Source organism: Schistocerca serialis, chromosome 1, assembly GCF_023864345.2.
Source record: "Schistocerca serialis cubense isolate TAMUIC-IGC-003099 chromosome 1, iqSchSeri2.2, whole genome shotgun sequence".
Lineage (NCBI taxonomy): Eukaryota > Metazoa > Arthropoda > Insecta > Orthoptera > Acrididae > Schistocerca > Schistocerca serialis.
Genome location: NC_064638.1, coordinates 233,149,316 through 233,171,282, shown reverse-complemented (window position 1 = coordinate 233,171,282; position 21,967 = coordinate 233,149,316). Strand labels below are relative to the sequence as shown.

The 21,967-nt window shown below is 40.5% G+C and overlaps 1 protein-coding gene across 3 annotated transcripts in view; it reads left to right on the top strand.

Moving 5' to 3' along the window:
• The window catches only part of LOC126466578 (serine/arginine repetitive matrix protein 1-like), a 636,028-nt gene that overhangs the window by 272,151 nt on the left and 341,910 nt on the right, over window positions 1-21,967 (top strand). For all 3 annotated transcript variants that reach the window (XM_050096398.1, XM_050096396.1, XM_050096395.1), the window contains exon 2: window positions 19,173-19,213. In XM_050096398.1, the coding sequence (XP_049952355.1) occupies window positions 19,173-19,213 (41 nt within the window). The remainder of the gene's footprint in view (window positions 1-19,172; window positions 19,214-21,967) is intronic.

Here is a 21,967-nt window from a genome sequence, read left to right as displayed (position 1 = left end):
CGCACGAGCGATGCTTTCTAAATCCTTGCTGATTTATGGACATAAGCTTCTCGGTCTCATGAAAATTTACTGTATCTGAGCTAGGAGTATGTTCAAGGATTCTGCAGCAAACTGATGCTATGGATATTGGTCTAAAACTTTTCTGGTCCGTTCCTCTCCCCTTCTTATACAGGGTGGTCACCTGCTCTTTATTCCAGTCTCTTGGAAGTTCGCGTTGGACAAGGGATTCTAAATAAATACAAGTTCAGTAAGGCGACAATGAGCTATAGTACTCTTTGAGAAATCACATTCGGATTACGTCCGGGCCTAGTAAGTTATCTGTTTTGAGCCCCTTCAGATGATTTCCTACTTGAGGGATTCTTATTACTATGCAGTCCACGCAGGAGTCTGTTCGATGGTCAGAAGACTCTACGTTTGTACGGTTTTCCTGCGTCAAAGGTTTCCTGAAGGTGAAGTTTAAAATTTTGGCTTTCATTTTGCTGTCTTTTCCTGCCGCACCAGATTGGTCTACAAATGACTGGATTGAAGCCTAAATTTTCCCCGTAATCCCTCTAGATCCATCTTACTGGAACTGAGTGACGTCGGTTCACTGTCTAACAACTCCTTACCTGATCTTCCCTAACCTTCATAATTGTTGTATTAACTTTCGTAACCAAAGTTGCTATAATGACATCACTATCGCTAATCCACGTTTCTATACTGACGTTGTCGATAATGTCTGACTTATTTGTAGCTACAACGTCTATCATATTTCCATTGCTTGTGGGCTGCTGAACTAGCAGCTCAAGACAGTTTTCAGAAAATGTGTTCTAAAGTACTTTGCACCTTCATTGACAGCCTGCAGTGGGTGCCGTGTTAAATGGTTTTCGGAATCTAGGAAAGTGTAATATGCCTGTTGCCTTCCATCCATCTTAGGCAAGACTAGGCGACATCTTCCCGAACACCATCCATAGATTGCTGGTACCGTGTCTTCCATATCATTTATGTATACACAAACTAACACTGGTCCTGCTGCTATCCTTTTATCCGATGAAAACTCGCCGTCGGGAACGACGCACTGGATTTTGTTAGTCAAGAAGTCTTCGTAGCACTCACATAGCAGAGATCCTGCTCCGTGCGCTCGTACCTTCCTTAACAGTCTGCAGTGGACACGGAGTTAAATGCTTTTCGAAAATCTGGGGTAGTACAATATGCCTGCTGTCCTTCATCCGTATTTCGTTAGATATCATGTGATCAAAACGCAAACTGAGTTTCGCATGAAAGAGGCTTCCTAAAAACGTGCCGATTCGTTGACGGAAGCATTAGAACTCAGAATATTTTCAAGAATTCTGCAGCAAACCCATGTTAAGTGTCCATTCTGCTCTGTTAGCCTATAAAATAAGCGGGTTTTTAGGAAAAGCTAATGAAGCAATAAACGTAAATATTTCCTTATTGTATACTAATTCCTGGACAACATTTTTTTATTTCTTTTTAAAGAACTTCAGTCATCATTAAGACGCTATTGGAGAAGTTAACGTTGCTCTGTCTAAAATGAGGCGTGTACATACAGTCTCTCTCTCTCTCTCTCTCTCTCTCTCTATCTCTCTCTCTCTCTCTCTCTCAATCGCCTCTCTCTCTCTCTCTCTCTCAAGCTGACAGAATGGATTGCGGGCACACTAATGAAGAATCCACGGGAAGAAATGGGCTGATTTTTTATTTAATTTCTACATTAATTATTGCAAAAATCGTGACCAAAACACGTGAAAAACTACATTTTTGTTTCAAACTCCACCATTCTACTATTTTACCAAATTAAAAAAATCTGTGCTATTACCCTGTGCGCGAAGCCCTAAGGATTAAGAAACTTGTTTGGTTTTTGGTTTCAAATATGACCTGCAGGACTTCCGTCAAGGACACGCCTCGTTTTGGAGAAAGCAACTGTAACTCCTTGGTTGGGGGGCTTAATGACGACCGAAATTCTTAAAAAAATATGAAAAAATTGGCTAAGTTTTTCTTCTTTTAATCTTAAAACTTGCTTATATTACAGACTGACTGAGGAGAATGGATCCTTACGGATAACGATCTGCAATTTCGGTGGTCCGTTCTTTTACCGTTTTTATATACGTGAGGCACCTGTGCTTTTTCCAGTCGCCTAGGACTTTGCACTGGAGATTCGCTATAAACGCAAACTAAATAAGGGGCCAATGCCGTAGATTATTCTGTGTGAAACCACACGTCCCGTATGTATCATTTCCATATCTATGCATTTCGTTTAATTCGCCCAAACACCTGGAAGTAGGTGATCATGGAATGTTTACGACAATGTATTTCTGACGGCGTTAGCGAAGTTTTAATATTTAGGGAAATTTTTTGTTATTGAATTTAGGTGAACACATTATGTGAACCAAATTTGTAGAAAAAAATCATATTTTCACTTGAATTAAAACGGAACGCTATCGGAAATCACTAAAATTAAATAATTAGAATTAAATGTGATACATGATTTTGAACATCAAAACTATAGCGGCCCCCAATTTGGTTCCTTTGAGAGAAGCAGAGCATTAGTTTTATAATTAGCGCGTTATTACGTTTCCCAATCAAGCGTGCTATTCGTATGTAACGTTAAGAAATTATACCTGTTAGTCGAGGTTAGAAAACTAATCGACTCGGAAGAAAGAAGAACAGTGATAACGAAATACCCATCCATGGTACTGCTACATTTATAACAGGAACACCAAAAGTGATTTCTTTTGTGGGGTTATGACTGAGCTCTTGAGATGAACTTCATTCGAACTTAGTAGCTGATAACATGATGCATGTCCTTACGAAAATATAATTACTATTCAAATAATTAAAATGCACGTCCAAACATTCATATGAAACAGACTTTACATTTTTGTGAGGACAATGAGGAAACTGCGCTAATATTGCTATCGACGCTGTCCGCGTGCTTCAAGTCACACTTTCTGTCGTTATTTAATTAGTCCCCATTTCTTACGACTTATTTTAAAATAGCTGCATTCTGCTATACTTTTTCCATTATGCACTGCGTATGATTGAGAGTTCTCTTCCTGTCTTGACAACTAATTTTCGCCACCGCAACTATTTCAAATTATTTTTGGCAAAAGACCTTTAATTTGGACCCTTATGAGTTCTCTTATGTTGAAATGGTAATGACAAGTTGACGGCAGAATGACTGTGTACCCAAATTTTTGCAGCTTTCCGGTTTCATATGTTGGGAAAAGTAGTTCAAGGACAGAGTTTGATCCATAAGCTTCACTTAAATTTTGACAGCTGAATCATGGCATATCCGAATTTTTGCACCTTTCCGTTTTCGTGTATGGGCAACAATAGTTTATGGAGAGATACTGGACCCATGAGCTACACTTTCTTAAATTTTTCAGGTATGCACACATTTGACGCTGAAGCTTATCATGTCATACTTGCGCAGGCGTCTTGTCAGCCACAACGGAATGGTTGTCGACATTATAAAGAACAATTATTCACAGTGTACGCATGAAACTTCCGAAACATTTCTCTCGAATGACCTCGTAAGAGGGGATATCCTGGCCAGTAGAGTAGCTTAGCCGGCCGCGGTGGCCTAGAGTTTCTAGGCGCTTCTGCCGTGAACCGCGCGGCTGCTGCGGTCGCAGGTTCGAATCCTGCCTGGGGCACGGATGTGTGTGATGTCCTTAGTTTAGTTAGGTTTAAATAGTTCTAAGTTCTCGAGGGCTGATGACGTCAGATGTTAAGTCCCATAGTGCTCAGAGCCATTTGAACCACTTGAAGAGTAGCTTAGACGTTTTCCAGTGAATAATATTGAGATTATTTCTAATATTTTTCAGTATCACACAACACACAACAGTGATAACATGTTTTTATGAAATGTTAAACCCGTGACTGTAAGACATGAGAACAAACAAAATCTCGTTACGGAACGAACGATAACGCAAGTCAGCAGCGTATGTGCACCTGCAGCATGCTGCAAGCGGCAAGTGCTGTAGTGGCTGGAGTGAAGATCTGGAAGCTGCGTGTGGCTGCTGCAGCAGCAGATTTGTGGGATTATAGGCGGCTACCGTGTGCTTGTGTCACCAGCACATCCCGTAAATGTGTAAGTTATCTTAAGCGTGTAATAGTAACAGCGAACGCTCCATTATTTTTACGGCTGAAGCACTGTACGCACTCACTTGTCAATACGACAGTGCCCTGCACATCAACTGAATACTGTCGGGTAATTTTGTGTGACAGTATTTGTGACAGTACTCCTTACACATTCATTCGTAGCATTTATTCGTAGTTCAACGTGTAAACTCGACATGTCATCTGAATAAACCACTGGCAGCTTTAGTTGTAATGGATCAGAATTATGAAAAAAGCATTGTCGTGTGCAGTTTTTGAAACTAAGTCCTCTCATCTACACACACATCACGACTCATTTATTCTGATACGTTTTAAAGAGAAGTCCCGTGCCCATAATAATTTGTCTCGATATCTTCACTAGCCTTCAAATTCAATTATGTGTAAAAAAAAAAAAAAAAACTTTTCACAAAACTGTAATTTATGTGTTTTGTTAATGAGATTATAGAATTTGCTGTCCAATAGCACATTTATCCGTGTCATCAGTGGAATATTTATTGTGTGCACTTTCTTGGAACGGAGACGTAAGTACTTCTCTGCTCAGTATCGCGTTGTCCCTGCAATAATTTGCACACTGCTGGAACTTCCAAAATATACGGAATACGGCCATAAGTAGAACATCGAGCCGCCTAGTATGCTGATGGTAATATGTGTTTCCAGCATTTTGCTGGACAGGGTGATTCCGTGGTGATATTACAAAATTCAGGGGCAATGCAAAAGGGTAAATGTATAAATGTAAGGTAAGTGGCCCTCGTCTGGATGCGCACAAGTCGAAAGTTTTTAGCGAAACTCGTTCTGACACCTCGAACAGTGGATAACAAGTGTCGGTATCGTTGTTGCTCAGACACTATGGTAGGCAATTGTGGAAGGTGGTGATAAGAACCAAAACAAGAAAAAATCTATTAAACATCGGCTCTAAAATGCAAACTGTAAGAGCTAAAAAGGAAACCATTAACATCTGCCTAAGAAGAAGTACAAGAGTGAAAAAAAATTGTTTCAGATGGCACGTAATTCTTTTTCCATGAGTTAAACTAAGTTTGTTAATGAATGACATAAATCTCAGGTCCGGTAAGTACCCTTACACGCTACTTAGCTCTCATACGAAGGATAAACTTCGCAATCCTGAATTGTTCGTCAGTTTGAAAACAGGAACATCGCTACGCAATGAGGGCAAAGATAAGGTACAAGTTAATATGCATATGTAAGTATTCTTTGCTGCTTAGATTACGTTGTTACGTAATGGCGAAAATACGTCCCAGGCCAGTTTTATATTGATCTTCTGTTTTTAGTGCGGTAGCCTTTCCTCAAATAATGTATGATGATGATGGGGTCCGATAGAAACACACTACAGCGATGATGAAGTTGCAACACGTGGAACGATACGTCAGACAAAAACGAACTGTATACCATAGCTCAGAATCGCGACAATAGATAAATCAGTATAATTTGCAATACTGTATGTCTTCATAATGTCGAGACTGCAGTACTTTTTAAAGGTCCTGAATGTAGAAGTTAGAACCTTGAAACATTAAGAAACAAGAAAAACTGTTTAGGGAATATCCCACCATGCAATAGGACCGACGTGTGGTAAAAAGAATACGCTTCTGCTATGAGAATTAAGTAAACAACATTAGAATTAAGTTTCACCTGCTCCGATATATCCACTTCCCTTGTCTATATACCTCTTCATATGTGCCTTCTCTTGCTCGAAGCTGTGTTGTAGCTCATCACATATCACTTTGCTGAACAACGCTGCCGCTCTTATTTTTACCTTTTCCACTGATAAAATATGTTATGTTCGGTACGCACCTGGAAACTGATGGAATTCACTTGGAGAAACATCTAGCCGATACGGTGAATGCTAGGGCACAGCAATCTGTTTGCTTCACTTTTAAGTCACTGTGAACATTTGCTTTGTACTGGCGCAGAATACAGGATTTTTTCTTTCTCAAATACGTCTTTTCCTACTTTGTTCTTCCCCTCACCTTGCTTACGATTTTAGTGTAGTATTTATGATTAACAGATTGACCGTTTATTTGATTATTATGCTCTGCAGTTTTGACTTACACAGTCGTGATATTTCCATTCTTGCCTGTCCACAGTCTTCAATACCCAGTGGCGGACTTAAAATTTTTGACCCCCTTGGCACATCACATTATATGCGCCCCCCCCCCCCCCCCCCAGAGAAAACATATTTTAAATAATAACTATTACCCGATCACTTCGCAATTCCTGTTCTCGGTGGGAGCACTGTGAGCCGTTTCCGTACTCTGCTATTCGTGGTTCTTAAGGACGCTTCAGTAGTATAGTCGCGCTCAATCAAAATGTAATATGGTTCCTAAACTGTACTAGGTGTGCGGCAGTGGATGAAACAAACTTGAAACTGCCTCGTGTTAACACATTCTTCTGTGGAAAGACAGCAGAAACGAATACTAGGAAAATAACTTCCCTTTTATGACCTACAAATTCATCAGTGTGTGTAGGAGACAACGGATCTTTGTTATACATTCACTTTTAATATGTTCTTTTACACGAAACCGTTGAAAACGAAAATAAAAAAAGTTGTGTTACGATCTAAAAATTGAAGATAACGTAGCAAACATTAGAAATTAATACGTACTTTTACACAGATGCGTTCAAAATTAAAATTAAACTGTCGTTTAACGATCTAATAACTTGAATGTGTAGCAGATAAAAAAACACGTCCGGCATTATTACGTGAATCTGTAGGAAAGCATTAGAAGTGAATATGAAATAGAGATTTTGGTGCACGAACTAATAACAATTACACACGAACAAACACAGAACAGGATTTGCTATTACATAGTCTTACAGACTAGTGTGGAAAAATCAAATTTGTTTTATTATCTAATAGTTAAAGTGTAAAGCATTAGGGTCTTTGTAGCTTGATGCTGCATAATAAGTGTACACAATATCTTTAATACATGTAAGAGCTGAACAGTTTTGTACTGCAGCTACTGCTCTAACTATAGCTCAATCTAACGGTATTAGCAAAGCTTTTACGTATTTATCGACAGAAATGAACTACGTTATTTACTAACATCTGAGCGTACTCTCCGATAACGAATATTTCCGCGATAACTATACATTTCAGCAGACGCCAAGAATAAGCATCAGTTGTAATATACTGCAGTACCAGTATCACGTTACTACAGCGCCGAGTGGCGTGGGTCATTCGGGTATTGTTTAGTATTGTCGGGCGGCTTCGGTCACATTTGCACGTAAACGAGATTTAGTTCCGCGTTCTGCCATCGGCAATTGTAAAATAAACAGGTAATACGTAGTTTGTAAATCCAATGAATGTGCTCTAAGTTGAAATAAATATCACATTATAATCTTAAATTTTTAAAACTAGTATGAATAAATGCACAAATTCACCACTCAGCAAAGTTTACATCTGGCTCTGACGGCAGAAAACTCGTTGATCTTAGTTGGTTATCACTTTGGAGGTCGGCTTCGATGTGAAGAATGGACAAGGCGTTCAATCTCTCGTCAAACAACGTAGAACGTAGGTACGATTTCAGTCTTTTAAGAGCCGAAGACGAGCATTCTGCTGAACAATTTGTAAGTGCCATACATAGAAATATTCTAAGAGCAATGTCAACATTCTGAAACAGGGATTGTAACATTTCTTTTCGTACAAATTTACTGGCGTATCACTAATCTCAGAAGATTTCAAAAGTTCCGCGAAATGTACACATTCACTAGGGAAGGAAGCCTCTAAATCGATGTCATATGGGGCTTGGAGTTTTGCTGCACGTTCAGCAATATCGTCAGATGAACTTCTCTTAAGGTTACTGAAAACTGTGAAGGAGTCCAACAGTGTTCTATAGCTTTCCTTCCTCCTCACTAATTTGGCATAAAAGTTGTCGAGTACTGGGAGAAATGTTTCGACCCTAAATTTTTCCCTTCCAGCCAGAAAAATTTCTTCAGAGTCCGCTTCTTCGTCGTCATGAATTTTGCGTTTTCGTGATTTTTTATAGGTGCATTCATAGTCTATATCGACCACAATCTCAATGGATTTCATAATAGTCGAATATACCACGAATAGAGGCAATAAATCCTACAAGTGATTCATATAATTGATGCACTATTTTAGTATCAATATTTACACTTCGCAATTTCAGATTTACACTATTAAATCTCTGGAGTATGTTCTTCCAAACTGTCATCATGAATACTGTTTCTAGTCTGCTGAGTTGCTTCAGTAAAACTGAAGTCTCATTTCGTACAAGTGGTTTTTGAAACGTATTATTGGCAATATATGTAAGGGCATTGATAGTGCCCTCTCAGTTTTCATATAGACTTACACACGCTTCTTCTCTTGCTGACCAACGTGTTTTTCATAAACATTTTACCGTTTTGCTTCCTGGTTTCATGAAAGAAAGAAGTTTATCCAACTGCTTTGTAGAAGCAGAGAAGAAATTATGAAGGTTTTGTACTACATTGAAAAATGAACATGCTTCCCGACAACAGCTTGCAGCACTAGTGCCGACTAAAATCAAAGAATGTGCAGCACAGTGAATTCGTTCTGTAATGCGTGCCTGCAAACCAGTGTAGGTTCCTGACATATTGCTTGCGTTGTCATAATACTGGCCCCTACAGTCAGTAATATCAATGAAATTTGTAGGCAGTACTTCTAATACGGCCTCAGCTAAGTTTTCGGACTTGTGTCCCGGGTTTGGTAAAAATAGAAGGAAACGTTCAACAGGTTCACCATTCTCGTTCGCATATTTTAATATGAATGGTAATTGATCAGTATGTGAAATTTCCGCAGTAGAATCTACTATTATAGAGAAATATTTGCCCTGTTTTAATTCACTAACGATAATTGTTTTTATTCGTCAGATATAATCTCTATTATTTCATCACAGATTGTTGAAAAAAGATAACTTGTATGTCCCTGCCCTGGATTTACACATACTGAGGCCCACATATGTTACAGTATTTAAGAAAGTACCGATTAGTTTATCACAGCTTTTCAGAGGTCCCAGTATTTTCACGGGGAAAATATGCGGGGGTTAAGTAGAAGCCGACAACATTCTCGGAATAATAACCTTTCAAACATTGTATTGTAGATTGCCGTCGTGGCAGCTTACTTCAAAATATTTTGGAAAATCATGAAGATGGTACCAGACAAAAACCCAATGTTAAATTTCCATTCAGTAATTCAATCACCAAATAAACTTTGTACATTTCGAAGCTTGTGTTGTTGAATTTCATTCTTAAAGTTTATTTAAACTAGCAAGTTGCTGAATAATATTAAAAAATTTTGTCGTTTGTAAGCGCAGTTATTTTAAGGTGTAAAAGGTTAAAATGAGTACAGAGCAAAAAATGCCGCCCCCCTTAAGGTGCCGCCCCTAGGCCCATGTCAGGTGGGCCTATATGTAAATACGCAGCTGTCAGTAGCATATATTGAAGCTTTCCTTAGTAATATTTCATCACCTGCGATGACGTTTCTGAGAGAGCTTTGTTGTTCTGTGTTCACTCGATGGCAAAGCAAATGCTCTTTCGAGCTTTTTTTGTATCCAAGTGGATACGCTCTATACTACCCAAAATTCACGTAATCCTGAGAATGACCACCTGACCAAGCAGCTGTTCAGAAGACGAGTGACACTCCAATAGAAGACTGAGTGGTTGGAGATGACTTACGTAAAGCTGCGATACGCGAAATCACAAGCTGGCCACGCTGGATCTATCTAGAATCAGAGATTCCTGATGGAATTGCTGAAAACCACATTCTTGGAATATAGCAATCCTTTTTTCACACAAAACTTACTTACTGGGCTAGAACGCCCGCCCGTGTAAGACGTTTGTGAAGGCTCACTGTCAGTACGTCACATTTCTGTGGAGTGTGTTAATTTGCTACAACAACCTGGATTTGTTCAACCTGGATTTGTTCTCCTTTTTTATAGTCTGTAATTCCGTGCATTAAAGGCTAACTTCTGGCTAGCAAGAAGGGAGTGAAGCTCCAAATGATGTTTTCCCACACCGGAGCATCGCATCAACGCAGTAAATTTGTGGTGAGAAGAATTAAGCCAACATAAGACGGATTCACCTGTGATTATGCAGTCTTTCATATATCACTGATCCAGTCTCGATGTCTCTACCTACAACTATAAACCGACGTGCCGGCCGGCGTGGCCGAGCGACTCTAGGCGCTGCAGTCTGGAACCGCGTGACCACTACGGTCGCAGGTCATAATCCTGCCTCGGGCATGGATGTGTGTGATGTCCTTAGGTTAATTAGGTTTAACTAGTTCTGAGTTCTAGAGGACTGATGACCTCAGAAGTTAAGTCCCATAGTGCTCATAGCCATTTGAACCAGCCATATAAACCGACGTGTCTTTCCTGACTGCGGCACACCCTGTTGGACTTACGACACTCTGACCAATTGCTGTAATCCTCTGGTACACAACAGCCTGCGAAACAACACCTGAGCTGATGTTCGCTCTGCGGACAACAGCCTCGCAGATGACACTGAACTACATCTACATCTACATGGATACTCTGCAAATCACATTTAAGTGCCTAGCAGAGGGTTCATCGAACCACCTTCACAATTGTCTATGATTCCAATCACGTATAGCGCGTGCAAAGAATGAACACCTATATCTTTCCGTACGAGCTGTCATTTCCTTTATTTTATCGTGCTGATCGTTCCTCCCTAAGTAGGTCGGAGTCAACAAAATATTTTCGCATTCGAAGGAGAAAGTTGGTGATTGGAATTTCGTGGGAAGATTCAGTCGCAACGAAAAACGCCTTTCTTTTAATGATTTCCAGCACAGATCCTGTATCATTTCTGTGACACTCTCTCCCATATTTCGAGATAATATAAAACGTGCTGCCTTTCCTTGAACTTTTTCGATGTACTCCGTCAGTCCTATTTGGTGAAGATCCCACACCGCGCAGCAGTATGATAAGAGAGGAGGGACAAGCGTAGTGTAGGCAGTCTCCTTAGTATGTCTGTTACATTTTCTAAGTGTCCTGCCATTATCGCAGCCTTTGGTTAGCCTTCCCCACAACATTTTCAATGTGTTCTTTCCAATTTAAGTTGTTCATAATTGTAATACCTAGGCATTTAGTTGAATTTACTGCTTTTAGATTCTACTGATTTATCGTGTAACCGAAGTTTAATTAGTTCCTTTTAGCACTCGTGTGGATGACCTCACATTTTTCGTTATTTAGGGTCAACTGCCACTTTTCGCACCATTCAGATATTTTTTCTAAATCGTTCTGCAGTTTGTTTTCATCTTCTGCTGACTTTATTAGTCGATAAACGACAGCGTCACGTGCAAACAACCGAAGACGGCTGCTCAGATTGTCTCCCAAATCGTTTATATAGACAAGGAACAGCAAAGGGCCTACAACACTACCTTGGGAATCGCCTGAAATCACTTCTATTTTATTCGATGACTTTCCGTCAATTACTACGAACTTTGACCTCTCTAACAGAAAATCGCAAATCCAGTCACATAACTGTGACGATATTCCATAAGCACGCAATTTCACTACGAGCCGCTTGTGTGGTACAGTGTCAAAAGTCTTCCGGAAATCCAGGAATACGGAATCGATCTCAAATCCCTTGTCAATAGCACTCAGCACTTCATGTGAATAAAGAGTTAGTCGTGATTTTAAGATAGCTATGCTCACGTTGAGTGACAGCTCTCGATCGACATTCTTCTGGCCTATGGTGAGGCCCTCCTGTGTTTCTGAACAATCACTAAAGCCTTACCTGCTGCAAGGCGACCGATGGTTTTGCCATTCCAAACAGTTGACGCTAGCTTTAAGTAGTAAACCTCAGTAGGAACCTTTAGTGATTTCAAAACAAAAGTGCAGGAATTTCTGAAGTGTTATGATAATTGGTTTCCGTTGGTTTTGAATCACATAATTAATTGAAGCAGACGTAGTTATTTTACGGCTAACATTTGTAGTCTGCTCGCTTTCGCTCAATGTTAGCATTTTACTTCAGTAATTTCAGTCACTAAATAAGCGTTCAATTGTCACCGAATAACATTACATGTGCTATTGCTATCTATGAAACGTAGCTACTCATTTCACCTCGATAATGGATCGTCGGTGTTACTCGATTATGTAAATAAAAAGTAAGACGTAATGCTTTACAATGTAGAAATCGTACCGTCATTTTACTTGCGTAGTTTACTTACTCATGTCATTCGTGCATGATCTGTAGTGTTGCCCTGTGTTTCATTTAATTATCTGGAAATAATTAGACATTTTGTAATGCAATAAAACTGTTTCCTTCTGATAACGGCGTAGAAGTAAATGTATCGCACTCAAATATTCTGTAATTATATACTAGTCACCATTTATTCATCCGGGCGTATCTCTCAGGCAACATTCCTGTGACACACACCAAACGTATCTAGAGCTTTCTTATATGTACATTGCTATGAGTACTAGTGAGTCCAAGCTTCCTTACAGAAACTCCGAAGTAAAGCATCGGATGAGAAGTTTCAGAAATCTTTGCCTCTGATTTTCGTGATGCGATTCTGTCGTTATTTCTTATACCTGACATTAAGTGCTAAGGCACCATGTCTTGCGGAGTATATTTAAAGAAAATTCAAGTAAATCTTTTATTGCTCGCTCCTCGCTATTTATTGTATACGTAATGTACCTATGTGGTGTCCCGTTCACCCTTTCTGAAATATGATGCGAACTCATATTATTCTTGAATCATCTTCTTGTCGAATATGTTATAATAAAGCCAGTTAAAATCAATGCTTTTCTGTATATACGCTTTGGGATTTAATGACAGTGAATATGAAAGCAGATTGTCCTTGTGGTCTACACAAAACATGTGCAACACAGAACGTACCAATTAGTTACATTGCAGTTTAAGTTTCGTTTTTCTTGACAAACTCGTCGCAGCTGCACAGATGAAGAAATACATGCCCGTAAGTTGACGAAACGATACGATATCGACTGATCACGTGTTTTTCGATCAGTCACTAAAATCGTTCACACTCATACCGTACACAGCACTTTCTGTCCGGAGTGAACTGAAGTAACAACCACATGAACCTGATAAGAGAGAGGCAGTTTCATTGGTAGTCTAATGCCCGTACGAAATACGCTGCTTACAACACCATCATTCGACCAGTACAGTTATGTTATTCCTCATTCTGGGTATCTTACCAAGTCAGATAAATAGAAGAGATCGAAAATATTCAGTGAAGAGCCGGCTTGTCACTTGCCTTTTAGTCCGCGTGAGAGTGTTTCAGAAACGTTGTGAGAAGTTGTAAAAAACACCTTATTGTTGCGAGTCTAAACACTGGTTCTAACGGTGGTTGTAAATAACAAAGGCAATTGTATTCGTGAAGACTGCGATTAGCTCTCATTAAAATAATAGAAAAAAATGAGTCGTGTCACTCTCTCGAAGTCCTGTATCACCATTCGGTCCGTCCCTCTTTCTACATTCTCCTATTCTGCTGGCTTGAATAGTGCATTAACATGGGACCTTCCCACTACTGTTCCTACAATGAGCCCCTTCTAATCTCCCACACTCTATACAGACAACAACCACTAAATCATTTCATTCAAGACTACCTACTCTCCACTGTCGCGATGACACAAGTACATCCCCTAAACCTTACATTTGCACGCTCTTCCCCTCCTAACTTGTCACCTCCCACGAAACTACCAAGTAACTACCCATTAACTTACAATCATTCCAAATTTGACTAATTTGCCTTTTTCTTCCCATATCCTACGTTCTTCATCCCACGCCTCTAATTGTGTTTTTTGCTGCATAATTCTTACTCTTGTGAAAGTTACCTGTTTGCTACTGGTTATATAATTTAATTTTTCCTGAGGTCTGTGTCTTAGTGAAACATATGGTCTCCTTATTTACATGTAACTGAACTTTATTCCTGATGTTCGTAGCATAGAGTGTGAGCACTGGTAGACCAATTCCCTTTCCTTGGCCATAAGTCAAGTTATACTAGCATTAATATTTATTTAGGGATCGGAAAAGCAAAATTTTCTCTTTAAATTTAGGCAAAGTACTTCATGCATTAATGGCATCTGAATGGATTAGGGCATGAAGTGGGTCAAACAGTAGAAGACCAAGAGTTTGTTTAGGTATTCATGAATCATATTTATTTTTAGTTCCAACAGAAACCACAAATAACGTGACGCAATCAAACTCACCATCAGACAACACCCTGCGCTCAAAATAAGTTTAGTTTTAAACGTACAATTACTGGGCATGTTCCCCCGCATATTTCATTCAGTACCTGAGATCAATGCATCGTAATGAGAGGGCGGTGAAGGAAACACGAGAACTTATGAGGCAAACGACTAAATTTGGTACGAACACTCGATCACTCATACAAAAACAGATTAAGCAACAGACAATTACCTCACCACCGTAACTACTGAAACTACCACAGATTGGACAGAAAAGCAAGTCATGGCAATGAACAGATACGAAAACCGCGAAAATTAGTTAAATTGAGAAAAATAAGAAAATCCAGTTACACATGTCGGTACTCACTTTGCACCAGAGAAAGACAAAAGTCGATTACAGAAAGCTATAGCATGTTCCAGCATAATCTGATGACCACGATGGGACACAGAAACAGTTGTTTAAGAAATAATGAGACGACATTAAATAGGAAATCATGAAAACAGACAAAATTTTGCTACATGTATAGGTAGTTGTTTTACGTAGGAGATGGAGAGAAAGCAAACGCTGAAAGCTTAAGTACTCAACATGGATAGGATAGCTAGCACAAGGGACCACAAAAATAGCCTCCTAAGAAAACCTGAAAAGACATTATATTGGAAATGAGAGAAACAAATTTAAATACTCTATCGCTTATTCATTTTAAAGCGAAAATTTAATGCATTGCAACGCTGAATGCCAATAGGCATGTCAACATAGGCTAGTGACCAGTTGGTAGAAGAGTGATGAACACATTAAGTACAAAACGTAAGTACTTTGCCACAAAACTTCACCTTTGCAAAAAAAATTATCCTTATGGAAAAAATTCGAATCTGTTATTCTTTACGACTTCAACAAGTATGTTCCGAGCAACGTCTTAAGGAGTGGGGAAGTTACCAGGCATGTTAGAGAACTGCTCCTGAAACACATGAGAGGTTCATCACAAATTCAAGAGAAGCCGAAATCTAGCTGAAAAAAAAACGAACAAAGCACAAATGAGGGTACGGAGAGAAGCGTCCAATGTCTTTGAAAATAAAAGTGTGCCAACTGAGCTGACTAAAAACACTTACAGGTTTTGGCCTTACTTAAAATCAGTAAGCGGTTGGAAATCATCTGTATAGTCACTCTGTGTCCATAATGGCAATGAAACGGAAAATAACAGACAGAAGGCCAAAATACTGACTTTCGGTCTTTAGAATCTGTTTCGCCGCGGAGAATCCTAATATGGTCTCTCCTTTCAATCATCGTACGGACATCGAAATGGCAGATACTGAGATAAAGGATCCTGAAATAGAAAAGGTATTACAATCACTCAGCAGTGGAAAGGCAATACGAACAAATGAGATACCTGTAGGATTCTACAAAGATTAAACGAAAGAACTTGCTGCCCTTCTAGCAGCAAATAGTCGTTGTTCTGTGGAGCAACGAAGGGGACCAACCGACATGAAAGAATCACAAGTCATTCATGTTTTCAAGGATGGCCGTGGGACAGATGCACACAATTATAGGCCTATATCGTTCACTTAAATCTGTTGTAGAGTTATGGGACATTTTTCATGTTGAAGAATTATGACATTTTTGCTGTACGAAGGTCAAAATGGATTACAGAAACAGAGATCATGCCAAACCCAGTTCCCTCTGCTCCTCCATGAGATCGATAGCACTGTATACAATGACACTCAGAACGATGCCGTGTCGCTTGACTTCAGAAGGGCATTTGAAACCGTCCGCGCTGCCATTTAATGAAAAATTACGGGCTTATCGAGTATCGGAGATGATTTGAGACTGGATTCAAGACTTTCTTGCAGGCAGAGCTCAACACGTCGCTTTTAACGCAACAAAATCGACAAATGGAAAGCTAATTTCCGCAGTATTCCAAGGATATGTGGTAGGTTTTACGGTAAAGAAATTTCCTGAAACCCTCCAAAATATATGGTCTTCAAGAATTTTCATTCATTAAAAAAATGAAGGTTTTTAAAACTATTTCCAAGAAATTCATTCACAGTTAAAATGTATAGCCTAAGTTATGGTTACCCTTACTACCCTGGGACCGTTACTGTTTAAAATGGATACAAATGCTCTAATATAAAGTGTCGAAAGATCTTTAAGATCGGTCAGGCGAGATAATGCGATTGTCTGTAGCAAACAGCAACACCGGAACACAGTATCAATTTGCAGAATGATCTGTAGAAGTTTCATGGCATTTGATGCTGAACGTAAATGAATGTAACAAACTTCGCATTCATAGGAAAAGAAACCCACTACTTTACAAGTACGCTACTGATGAAAAATTGCTCGAGACAGTATCTACTGTAAAATATATACGAGTAACTATGGAGGGCGACTGTAAATGGAGTGACCACATAAAACAAATCGTAAGAAAAACAGATGCCAGACTGAAATTTGTAGGAAGGATCTTAAGGATATATAACTCATCCACGATCGAAGTGGATTACAGGTCGCATGTTCGAGCGCTCCTCGAGTATTTTTCGTCAATCTGGGACCCTTCCTTACCATGTAGTGCTGACAGGAGAGACACAGAAGATCCAATGGAGAGAGGCGCTTCTTCTCACGGGATCGTTTAGTCGGAGCAACAGCGTTAAAGAATTGCTCAAAAAACTCCAGTGGCAGACACTCCAAGAGAGCAGCTGTGCGTCATGGAAAGCCAACCAACGAAATTTCAAGTGACTACTTTGCGGGAAGTGTCGGAAAACACATCCGTTCCTCCCACATACATCTCGTGAAATGACAATAACGAGAAATTCGAGCCAATACAATGTCTTATAGGCAGCTGTTCTTCCCAAGCGCCATTCGCGAAGGGAACAGGAAAGAGAGTATCATTTAGTGGTGAGAGAAGTACCCTACACCACAAATTGTCAGATGGCTTTTAGGGGTATTGATGTTGATGCAGATGTAAATGCAAGGAAAATACATCGATCCCATCCATTACAGTGTCACACAGACACCCAATTAGGGAGGCTGGTAAAAATCAGGAAGATTACAATTAGAAAACCGTGCTTAGTGCAGATAGACACTTTTAAGTTATCCAAAGCATTGAGGATCAAACAACGTGCTAACATGTCTAAGAATGGTTTGCTTATCTTAAAACACCATGCGGTATTCAAACTGTCTGTAGATAAAGTCCTACTCATCTAAACATCAAAAACACCCGCAAACATACGAAATTACACCGTGAATGAATAATATAAAATTTCTCCTAACATTCTAAGCACTACAAAACAAGATTCTAATGCCTCTATCCACATCTCTGGGTGTCTACGAGAGACAGTACCTAATTTACCATGAACTAGGACAAGAGTGTTCCCCAATCGACTGACGATCGCTAACGCGCTCCGGAAGCCGGAGAGGGTGAGAGCGCTAAGCCAAAGACCATTACTACCCGATAGCACTCGGGTCATACAAGACCACCTGTCTCCAACTGTTGCTAAACCTTAATCACCCTAAGTTGGAAAAACTGCCCTTTCAGACTATAGGGCCGCCTTCACCCACTATAAAACAATCTGAAACGAGCACAGAATCAAAACGCGGAGTTTGGATAGGTGAAAAAGCGTTAGAATAACAATGAGAGAAAAATCAGAAAACAGGGTTCATTTCGTCCCTTATAGTGTCTTCCGTCACGAACAGGAAGCTAGTGGCATCGAAATCCCAGCAACAATACAGCTAAGAAACGCAAACATTTGAAACGGACCTGACAAATTCTATTCATCTACTTCTCATCGTTCCCCGTTACTTCCTTTCCCAAACACTTGCCCAAAAATTCCACATCACATGTTGTTCACTGCATTCTCAAAATTTACCAGTAGCAGTTATCTTCCGGCCCGTCTCCGTGGTAGTAAATATATCATGAACCACCAGCATTTATAACAATCCCAAAGGTTAAAGGAAGACATCAGTTTCTATTGCATCACTGAGATAATCGTTCGTTAACTGTGTAAAAAGCGCCAATGAATGTCACATGTGTCTCAAGTGAAAAATGTTATTCATAACATAAGAGTTTTTTGATATTTTAAAATTATTTTATACATTTTTTATCTCCGTAGCTGAAGAGGAATTTAACTGCTACTTCTGAATACCCACACCTAACCTACGTTAAAGCAGTGGAATGAAAGAACAATAAAGGAAAATAAATAACAGAAATTTAGACAGGTAAAAGAACCTTTCACACAATATTGTGTTAACACAAGGGGTTTATCACGCTAGAAGTCTCTTTTTTTTCAGTCGCAGCAGTAACCTAGTTACTCTAGTAGAATTCTGTCCGCAGTAAAGTATCTTTCTATTTCATGCAACCTATCCTCATTAAAAATGACAAGGTTACTTCTTCTTTAGTGTCATAGCCGTTCGACCTCCTTGTCGCGGAACCAGATTAACATGACATCAGCATCCACAGGCATTGTGTTAGTAACGTTACTCGTGTATATATACCCATGTTTGTATTATAAACACGTTTGTTTTCAAATATACGACGTCTCATTTTCGTACGTATCAGTCGTGAGTGTTGATAATATTATCACGGCCTTTGGTTTCTTTTACTTTGTTCGGAATTTCTGTTACGGCTCTACTGGTAATTTGCGTGCTGCTTTTAACAACGTGGATAGCGGTTCGTAAATTAGTTACGCCGTAATGGATGCCATTTAAAATCCTGAATTTTCGCTAACATTTCCAGTGTTCCCGAAAAGCTGCCGCTAAGAACTGAGATGCTGTGCCACACGTTTCTCCCACACGCAATTATTTTACGCTAATTAATTTGCATTTCCCAAATAAATGACGAATTTTGTTGTGTTTGTTCTGAATGCTGACTACATCGGCTGCTCTCTCTCTTTTCCTAGGTGCGGTTACACGAGGACGGGCGTTCATCTCAAAGCAACAGGTGAGTAAATTAGCAAAAGCTCGGAAATATCTGGATAATGCGTCAACGGTTGCAACAAAATACATCCACAATACAGCATAAGCCTAAAAACGACAGCCATAGTTATTTATGTGAGAAGAGACAATATTTAAACAGGACAAGCGATTCTCAAATTGTACGTGATTAAACAGTGATGTATTCGTTCGCTTTACTTGAAGGCGAACTATTTGAGTTACTGTGAATAACGACGGATACTAACTCCGCAAGTGTATATCCTGGATCCATTTACATACCAATAAATTTGTGGAATCACTTGTTAGTTAATATGGACAGCTCTATTGGCAGTGACATTAGAGTAATATCGTAGTTTACTACTCGTACATACTTGTTAGAGTGTAAGCAGTGAATAACATGGTTCTGTAAATTTGGGATGAAATGTAGAACAGCTTTGTCATTAGTGCTAGATGTGCATACGTAAACACACTGATCCTCCAAAACATTACGACCACCTACGTAGCAGCCGCTATGTCCACCTCTGGCACGGACAGCAGTGGTGACAAGTCGTGGCATGGAAGCAATCAAGCATTCCCAAGTCACTGGAGGGAGCTGGCGCCACATTTGCACACACAAGCCACCTAATTGTCGTAAATTCCATGCAGTGGGGCCATGAGCTCTGGCACCACGTTCGATCACATCCCAGATGTATTCGATCGGGCTCAGATCTGGCGAGCTCGGCCCCGCACATCAATTGGAATTCGCCACCGTATTGCTCCGGCCATCCTGATTTAGGTTTTCCGTGATTTCCCTAAATTGCTCCAAGCAAATGCCGGGGCGGTTCCTTTGAAAGGGCACGGCCGAATTCCTTCCCCATCCTTTCCTTATCCGATGAGACCGATGACCTCGCAGTTTGTTCTCCTTTACAAATGAACCAACCAAACCGACCGTGTTGCTCGAACCAGTCCATCACACTCCTGGTCTTGTGTCATGGCGCATAATCTTGTGAAAAATATCGATGCCGTCGAGAAACATGATCGTCATGAAGGGGTGTACGTGGTCTGCAACCATTGTACGGTAGTCCTTGGCAGTCATGGTGCCTGGCACGAGCTCCACTTGACCCATAGATGCCCATGTGAATGTTCCCCAGAGGATAATGGAGCCATCGACAGCTTGTCTCCGTCACCTAGTACAGGTGTAAAGGAACTGGTTGGTTCAAATGGCTCTGAGTACTATGGGACTTAACATCTGAGGTCATCAGTCACCTAGAACTTAGAACTACTGAAACCTAACTAACCTAAAGACATCAAAAACATCCATGCCCGAGGCAGGATTCGAACCTGCGACCGTAGCGGTCGTGCGGTTCCAGACGGATGCGCCTAGAACCGCTCGGCCACCCCGGCCGGCGTCAAGGAACTGTTCCCAGGGAAAACGGCGGATTCGCGCCATCTCATCGGTATGAGGATGAAAGTGTCGGGATTCATCAAATCACGCAATGTTCTACCTTTGAATCAGTGTCCAGTGCCGATAGTCGCGTATCCATTTTAGTCGCAGTTGCCGGTGTCGTGGTGTTGACATTGACACGTGCATTGGTCGTCGGCTGCGGGTGCCCATATGTAGGTGTGTTCACTGCACTGTGTGCAGACATGCTTATACTCTGCCCAACGTAATGTCTGATTTTAGTACCGCCACAGTTTGCCACCTGTCCTGCTCTACCAGTCTGACTAGCCTACGATATCCGACATCTGTAATGAGGGATGGCCGCCCAACCCCACGAGGTCTGCTCATGGTTTCACCTTACGTGTTCAAGACGCTTACCACAGCACTCCTTCTGCACCTGACAAGTTATGCACTTTCCGAAATTCTCGTGCCGAGCCTCCTGGCCATTGCAATCTGCCCCCCGTCAAATTCGGATAGAGCGCGTTCCCCACCCCTTCTACACACGCACAGCACGCTCACTGGTCCTACATGCACCGTGCCTGCGTCTGACTAGCAGTCATTTTTCGCCAGGTGACGCTGCTATCGCCTAGACGGGTTCATATCGATATTTCAGTGATCATAATATTCTGACTGATCAGTACTCATCCTGCGGTCACAGGCCTGCAGACCACTCTCTGCTTCCACTAACTGGCTCCAGTCCTTCCTGTTACGCTTCCTCCAAATCTCTTCAGAGCCGAAGGTAGCTTGGTCTTTCGTCTGGTCGTCCATGCAGCGTCGCCTTGGTCGTCCTGTGTTGCGTCTGGTGTTTGGTTTACCGTCAAGTGCTCCCTTCGTCTGTCTTTCCTCTTGCACGCGGACTACATGGCCTGCCCACTGGATTCTTTTGCTTCTCGGCTTTTGAAGTATTGCTGGTTGTTGCATCAAAAGGTTGTTTCCATTATTGTTCCTCATTCTCTGTTCTCTTTTATGTAAATTCGGTCCCCATACCATCGTCATTACCCTATTTTCAAATATTAATAGTTTTTCTTTTCTCGTTTAGTCATGCTCCAGATTTCTGAACCGCACGTGACTGATAGGTATATTGCTGTGTTATATATTCTCATCTTAGTATCCTCTGATGTTGATTTTGCGTCTAGCGTCTCCCTGATGGAATACATGCATTTAGTTCTCACTGCTATTCTTCCCGTGACGTTCATTTCTATGCTGTTGTTGCGGGAAAATCAATTATCTGAAGTGGCGAACTCTCTTGGACCGCATGTAATCTATCTTGAGATAGATTTTTGCAGTTAGATTTTTGCAGTTATTTTCTCCCTAATTGCCTGAACTACGTTTTGTCTTGAT